Consider the following 8,328-nt stretch of genomic DNA (forward strand, 5'->3'; position numbering starts at 1 on the left):
TGTGAATCGAACGACGCCTTTGTTAAAGTGTTAATAAGTCTTTACTCACGCTACTGTTGATTCCGGACCACAGCACTCTGGCCTGGCTGTGCGCCGAATCCCCGGTAAGGGCAAAGGTGGAGATAACGAGGATCGTCTCACTCTGCCTCGCGCTATTCCTCAGTCCGTCCGCCACTGTCCGCCGGAAATCGGAGCGAGGACCCGACGCCCCCTGGAACTTCTCCAGCCCATCTACTTTATCGCTGTCAGAAAATTCTGCCACTGCTCGTCTACTGCGTTTCTCTCTCCGTTTTAACATTAGATTCTTATGAAAAACGAATGAATTAAGTTTTGCGCCTTTGTCATTACAAAAACTGTTGCAGTCCGCTCCGGCCGTTAAAGCGCTGAGCTGCCTGTTTCTCTGGGAGACTGAGTCTCCATGTACTTCAGAATAAAGTTGAGCTCTGTCCTCCCCGTGGCCATTATTCGTCGTGGTCACGAGACTGCCGGATGCACTGTTCCTGTAGAACCTTGACAGTGATGGTTGGTGGTCAGGATGTTTGTGCAGAAATGACTCAGCTTGCGCTTTTAGCGGAATTTGAGTTAAAGTGAAGCATGATGCACAAGTTATCTCTGCGCGGACAGGCACGAGAGCGCAAAGTAACACAACCGTACAATATGAGGGGAAGCTACAAAGCTTGGTAACCCGCATCTTTCTTCCTAAGAATATCACTTAATGAGCCCAAAACAGCCGGTCCCAAATCAGCTCTCCGAGGCGATGACTCCAGCATCACTGAGCCTGTCACTGATAGGAAACACTTGGTGTTGCGCTCGGCAGAGATGAGAATGAGGCGCTGTTACCGGAGAGGTGGAGCTGACACAGCGCGCGCCCGCGCGCTCACACACGCGCACGCGTACACACACACACACACACACACACACACACACACACACACACACACACACACACACACACACACGAGCCCAGAAAGAGTGAGGGAGCAGAGTGTGTGATATGTGCACGAAAAGTAGAACACAGAGGATACGAGTGCTCGGGTATGGCAATGGCCCCGTGGGCATTCGCGCGCGACTTCATCTGCAGAATTCCCGTGACCGGATCTAATTCTATCATTAAATGTGTCATAAAACCTGAACCTGGACGTAGAAAAGAAGCGGTAAAATTAAGACTTTGTTGTTTCAGTTCCAATGCGCAAAACACCAAATACGTGATTCATTTATCACATATAGCTAGGGTTAGACGTGGTAATTATTACCGCATCATAGACACTGTAATAGATATAAATTAAGAAACCGAGAGAAAAACGTTACATGAAACATTAATACGGAAAGATGCATTCAAGTAATTTCCACGAACCTGTGGAGAATTGTGGAGGGGGTGAGGGAGAGACCAGTAGAGAGAGACGAGCAGATGTGGCAAGAAGGGAGAACTTGAGCCTTTCCTGCGAGTGAATGAAAATATTCATAATTACACCAAGTTCGCAATCTTTAAAAAAATACGCATTGGGGAAAATAAAAACTATATCTAGGGAACCTTTTAAAATCCCGTGTAGAAGAAAATGATTATGTAATGACCCCAAACATCTGCTTCATATGTATGTGTGCTCATTTTAGCCATTGAGGTTTTCTGTGATGTCTGAGATATTGTGGGTTGCAGATAATATTTGAATACTTTGGTTTTTATGAGATGTGGTACTTGGAACCATTGGCATAGAGTACTCTGTCATATTACCATTTAACTGGTGTTCAGGGCTGATTATCAGTTTTAGAAAGAAAAAAAAAATTAATTATCGACTATAAAGTCTCAAGTTATTGACCCTATCTTAGCTTACTAGTGGCAGTCATTGGTGTTTAGTGACGGGAATGAAAATCAACGTATTAAAATTATTCAAATGCTGTGAACTGATATACAGACTTACTAAAGGAAACACTGTTCTACAAATGTTTACCATCATTACTGTTTACATAATTTGAGGAAGTGATACAAGCTAACTAGCAATTTGATAAAATTGTTTTGAGAGTAACTTCTAGGTCTCAGAGGCAGATCAAACATTTTCCATACCCTGGAATTGTCTGAAGTAGTCAGATGTGTAGAGACCTTTTACAGCTTTTGTGCTTTCTGGGAGCTGTGTATCTTCATGAAAGAAGATGCAGGAAGTCATTGTTTATCTTGTCTGTACAAAAATAAAATGTGGAAATGATTTATTGATCCAATGATTTATTTTTGTGCCAAAACCCAAATCGAAACAATTGAACAAATTGAACAAATCTTGTGAAAACAACTGGTAAATCATTGTCTTGGTATAACTCTCAGTTTTTGTTTTGTACTGATGGTCGTCCCAGGCTCAGTATTAAGTAACACACATATGCATACATACATGGAGACACACACACAAAGCAAAATGAAGGAAATGCACATAAACCCAACTGACATTAATGCCTCATTTCAGTGGGGTGGTGTGATAAAATACAGCAATACACAAAAATACATAAAACAATAAAACAGCAAACACCAATTTTGCACATGAAAAAAAATATTCCAAATATATATAGTGATTAAAATAAGCCTTCTTCTAAACAGTAATGTAAATCCATTTTTTAAATCAAGCCAAAAGTAGAAAATAACAAGTAGTGATTTATAATCTTTTGGTGGATAATTACGAAATAGTCTTAACATGCATCCATGTACATCTTTTTCCACTTTAGAGTATAAGAGCCCTTTGCTCTATTTGAGACTTATTTGTCCATGTTACACACAATCACATGTATAGACCGAAATTAAAATATACACATCCCATCAATAATAAGAAGGAAATGGACTGTTTCTTGCAATATCAAGGGAAAGAGTAGAGAAACAGTAAAGAGACACAGAAAGAAAGACAGGAAAGAGAGACAGAAAAAGACCATGACATGCAGACAGTAAATGTTTGGCAATTAGTAACCAAACTAATGCTAAAATAAAAACCTAACTACACTCTCAGGTAATTATAATCAAAGTCACTAGCACAGTCAGTACATAGTTTCATGCCAAAGTTGATCAGAATTCTGATGACCTTTTAAAAATCAAAACTGCTAATGTTGTAAGCAAAAAAAAATTAAGTCTCCATCTTTTCTTTTTATTATGTGCTTCTCAGTGAAAATGGATTCACTGTGCAGTATTCTACATCACAAAACAGTGCCTCCTTTGTCCGATAGTGTCATATCCTGTGGAGTGTATGAATGCTAGCTAAGTTACTCTGCCACATTACTCTCACAGATTCATTCTCTTCATAGAGCTGATTCGTAATAGATCCGGTCTACTGGGTTCATGCCCAGGTGTAGCACTCCAGGTTACTACTGCACGCTGTGCTCTGCTGTTGGGTCCTGGAGCTAAATACTGAACTCCAGCTGCATTTACCTCAGGGTGTAGTGCTGTCACCTGGAGCATGTAAGAGAACATTCCCTGGTTAAATATAGCTCTCCCTTTTTCTCACTCTCTATTTGTCTCGCTCTGCACTGTGAGATAATATCTCAGCTCTCTGCACTGTGAGATAATCTCTATAACTCTGATTACCAGCAGGTTTTACAGTTCACTTTATAATTCCACAATTCATGCACAAATGCAATCAGAACATATCTGTCAGACACATGACTGTCAGACAAATGAGCAAACGCACACACACACACACACACACACACACACACACACACACACACACACACACCACACACACACACACACACACACACACACACACACACACACACACACACACACACACACACACACACACACACACACAGGTAACAGATCTGGTGAGTGCATTTGTTTATTGCCACTGGAAAGCAAACACCATCTGGTGATGAATTGTAAGTCTCCAACCCACTTACCAATACTATGTGAACACACACACACACACACACACACACAAACATGTACACAGATAAACCACTGGATACAGACGTATTACTGTTGAACAGACATGTACAGATAGCCACAGCACTGGATACAAAAGTATTACTACTTAAAACACACACACACACACACACACAGACACTCCACTAGACATATATAAAAATATGTTTATATAAGCAACCTGGCAAGAACCAGTGCAGCACCAACTTGTAAACCAGTATAACATTTCACTAGGCTCACCTCAATCCTGTGTTTATATATATAACCATGTATAATACAAAACAGTGAAAGAGTACACCACACAGAAAAAAAAAATTTGTCTATTCTAAAGCCCACTGATTTTCTTTCTGGTTGTTGTACATCTATGTCAAAGTCCACTGAAATATAACTGGTCTACACCTTTTCACTTAATTTGGAGCATTCTGACACAAAGAAATGACTGAAATATGCAGACAACATCCTCACTGAAACATGGACACAACATCTTCACTGTAACATTCACACAAAATCCTCACTGAAACACATACATACAAACATTCTCACTGAAACACACACAGAATCCTCACAGAAACACGCACACAATATCCTCAGTATCAGTTAGCATCTAATCTGTAGGCCCTCTTTAAAAGTGATACTGTTGGTGACAAACACGTTACGGACACATTATTACAAACATATCATTATACAGTCAGATATAAACACAGGGACACTGCAATAATGAAGTGTAGCCTGAAACTTATAAGGCATTACATAACTAACCTTGCACACTCACAAACACATGCACATTTACACACACACACAAAGAAACAAATGAGGTGAAAACCAGTAAAGCCACAATCTAAAGCACCCTTTTCACCATTCACAGTCACTTTAGAAGGTGTGACTCTTTATAAAAAGCCTTAAGATGTGTTAGCAGCCATTACATCCTAGGAAGGAAACACAGAATGAATTCATTGTTTGGACAATTGAAACACTGTATAAACCCAGGTCAGGTACATCATGAAGTGCCTTATGTAGGTGAATTATTTCCCAGAACATTTTACTTTAAAAAAATTGGAAAAAGAGAGACAGTAGAAACAAGCATGACATGTTTTGATAGGTGTTGCTATGAGCCCTAATAACCAGTTGCTGCTGGAGAAATTTTTTTAGCCTACAAAAATGCAGTGATTCTAATCCAAGATCAGACTCCGCCAGGTGACAGGTTAAAACACCACTGTAGACCCTATCCCCACTCAGACAGGAGACTGCTGAAACACACACACACACACACACACACACACACACACACACACACACACACACACACACACACACACACACACACACACACACACACGTGCATGCACATGAATGTACGCACACATTCATACACACAAACCTACTGATGGACCTGAACTGAGTTCTAGTTTGGCTTCAGAGACATGCTTCCGTATGAATTTTTTTATACTGAAAAGAAAATAACATTCTCCACAGAGAAATTTTGACACACATTCTCTCTCTCTCTCTCTCTCTCTCTCTCTCTCTCTCTCTCTCTCTCTCTCTCTCTCACACACACACACACAAACACACAGTGTGCTTATGCCAGTGGATCGGAGTGAGTCGTGTTTAGCTGGTTGTTTCAGTTTCGAGGAAGCAGGATTGGAGAGATGTAACTGGAAAAATAGCTATGTGATGAAAGGATGTGCAAAACGTTAACATGGAGTCAATGTGCTGCTAGTCATATTCTGTCTGATATCCATCTCTCCTTCTCTCTCCCTCCCTCTGTCTGTCCCCTGTGACACAATCATAAGATCTCAACATAAGCTTGCAAAGAGAGAGAGAGAAGGAGAGCGAGAAGGAGCCAGAGGGGAGAGTGAAACAGGAATGGTGTGATTGGCTCCCTTAAGACTTTCTCTGTCTGATCTTACACCTTTAGTTGGGTCTGTGTGACTCTCTGATTATGGTAATCTGCTGAAAAAGATTCTTAACTTTTAATTAATTAACATAATTAACCAGCTAATATTCTTTAGGAAAGAAACCTGTTTTGGCTTTACTCAAAAAACATTGATTCTTGATCTCATGTCTCTCTCTCACTTTGTGTGTGTGTATGTGTTTTTGAATGTTTATGAAGGTGTGCATGTGTGTGCATATTTGTATGTTTGTCTCCACAATTTTTTGCCCTGTCTTTGGACACTTTTCAGTGCCACTGGACTGATATCATACATTGTATCACAGGAAACAGAGAATCAGAGAGGAAGTACCATTGGTGGAACTACACAGCCCCAAGGAAAACAGAATGAAAGTTTGTGTGTGCATGTGTGTGTGTGTGTGTGTGTGTGTGTGTGTGTCTACTGACTCATGTTGGTCTGTCTGTGTTCTGAGAGAATCTGTCAGATAAGATACAGGAGAAAATGAGTGTCTTTGTGTTAGAAAGAAAGTTGATCTTACAAACATCTTCCTGGACAGAACCTTTTCACTATCACACTTCTATAAGCACTCAAAACGGCATACACTCTGACAAGGTTAGATTAAAATCAGATGAATAGAAAGAAAAAAACAGAGACTTTTTTATTAATAGATTATCCTTTCACTGATCACACAGTCACTGCTGCCTAGTGATGCTAAGTCAGACTGTAGTTATACTGTTTGTTTGTTTTTTTTTCTTTTTCTTTGTGTGCCTTCCAAGGTGTGTCTGGCTGTTCTAATAAGGTGAGAGCCAATAATCAATAGAGAACCTGCTGGTGTAATTATGGGTGGAGTCATAAGAGATTGAAATCAAGATGGCTGAGACAGAGGCCCACTGCAGCATAATGAGATACTTGAGCTGCGTTTGCCCTTGATTTCATTTTGAATGGGCGATAGCTGGTGTTTGTTTTCTGAAGGGCTACCTTGTCACTTTTGTGGCACCTGGGGTTTTCAATCAGGTAAGAGTGGTGTGCAAACCTTTGCAAACCTTATGAATTCTGCTCTTTACAGTTCCCTAGGTTACAGGGCACATGGGAACATCTGTGTCTTACTAGGGAAAAGCATGGACTTTTATAAAAATCTTGTCTTAGAGTTTGTCTGGACAGAACTCACATTTATCTAAATAGTGTACTTTGCTGGTGTAACCAGGTGGCTCACATTAATAAAATAGCCCAAGGGTTCTTCAGGCTGCTTGCCTGTTCTATTATTTCCCACCCTTTGTTCACCAGATTTTTAAATCAAGGATTTAAAGACAAAAGTGAGGACATAACAGAAGTTTAAGCCTCATTAGGTAAGATATTTCCCAGCATTTAAACCTGATTTACTATCACTAGGCATTCATTGACCCAGAGGACTTAGGGCCTTCACAGTCACTGTTGATCAGCCTAGCAAACAAAGACTTTGGCTCAGAGACTCATAAAAATGTTAATAATTTTTTTTTTTTCTAAAAACAATTTTATAGACTCCATTAAAGCCTCCCATAACAGACAATAACTCTGTATTGTATGTAATATTTATTTGAGTATTTACACTTTTGGAAACTATTCTATTTTTTGGAAACTATTCTACTTATAAAATGACTATATTTGCCTAACACTGAGTAATTTGGTGAATTAATAAGATGCAGATTTTCAAGTGGGAACAGAGAAAGTTTAGCTTTAGTTATCTTTAGCCTGTCATATAAAGTAACCCTACCCTTTAACATACAATAACTTTACCCTTCAACATAAAGTAACAATATCTTTCCACACACCCTAACTTTAACCTTTCACATACCCTAACCTTACCCTTTCACAAACCCTAACCTTACCCTTTCACAAACCCTAACCTTACCCTTTCACATACCCTAACCTTACCCTTTCACATACCCTAACCTTACCCTTTCACATACCCTAACCTTACCCTTTCACAAACCCTAACCTTACCCTTTCACATACCCTAACCTTACCCTTTCACATACCCTAACCTTACCCTTTCCCAAACCCTAACCTTACCCTTTCACATACCCTAACCTTACCCTTTCACATACCCTAACCTTACCCTTTCCCAAACCCTAACCTTACCCTTTCACATACCCTAACCTTACCCTTTCCCAAACCCTAACCTTACCCTTTCCCAAACCCTAACCTTACCCTTTCACATACCCTAACCTTACCCTTTCCCAAACCCTAAGCTTACCCTTTCACATACCCTAACCTTACCCTTTCCCAAACCCTAACCTTACCCTTTCACATACCCTAACCTTACCCTTTCACATACCCTAACCTTACCCTTTCACATACCCTAACCTTACCCTTTCACATACCCTAACCTTACCCTTTCACATAAATACTGTTGTTGTTGTTTCACATTCAGTAATTCTACTGTTTTACACAGAGTAACTTTACCCTTTCACATACAGTACTACTGTTCTTTCACAAACCCTGACATCACTCTTAACAAAGCTCTTTTAGCTTTCCAGGAGCTAAAAATTCATTTCTGAAATGTATATA

At 39.9% G+C, this 8,328-nt stretch overlaps 1 protein-coding gene across 2 annotated transcripts in view; it reads right to left on the bottom strand.

The window, feature by feature from the left end:
* sorcs3b (sortilin related VPS10 domain containing receptor 3b) overlaps positions 1–785 on the bottom strand; it is a 90,572-nt gene extending 89,787 nt beyond the window's left edge. For both annotated transcript variants that reach the window (XM_035532468.1, XM_027000186.2), the window contains exon 1: positions 50–785. In XM_035532468.1, coding sequence (XP_035388361.1) covers positions 50–691 — 642 coding nt within the window. In that variant the 5' untranslated portion in view covers positions 692–785. The remainder of the gene's footprint in view (positions 1–49) is intronic.
* Between the last annotated feature and the right edge of the window lie 7,543 nt (positions 786–8,328).

This window comes from Electrophorus electricus, chromosome 13 (genome assembly GCF_013358815.1).
Source record: "Electrophorus electricus isolate fEleEle1 chromosome 13, fEleEle1.pri, whole genome shotgun sequence".
Classification (NCBI taxonomy): Eukaryota; Metazoa; Chordata; class Actinopteri; order Gymnotiformes; family Gymnotidae; genus Electrophorus; species Electrophorus electricus.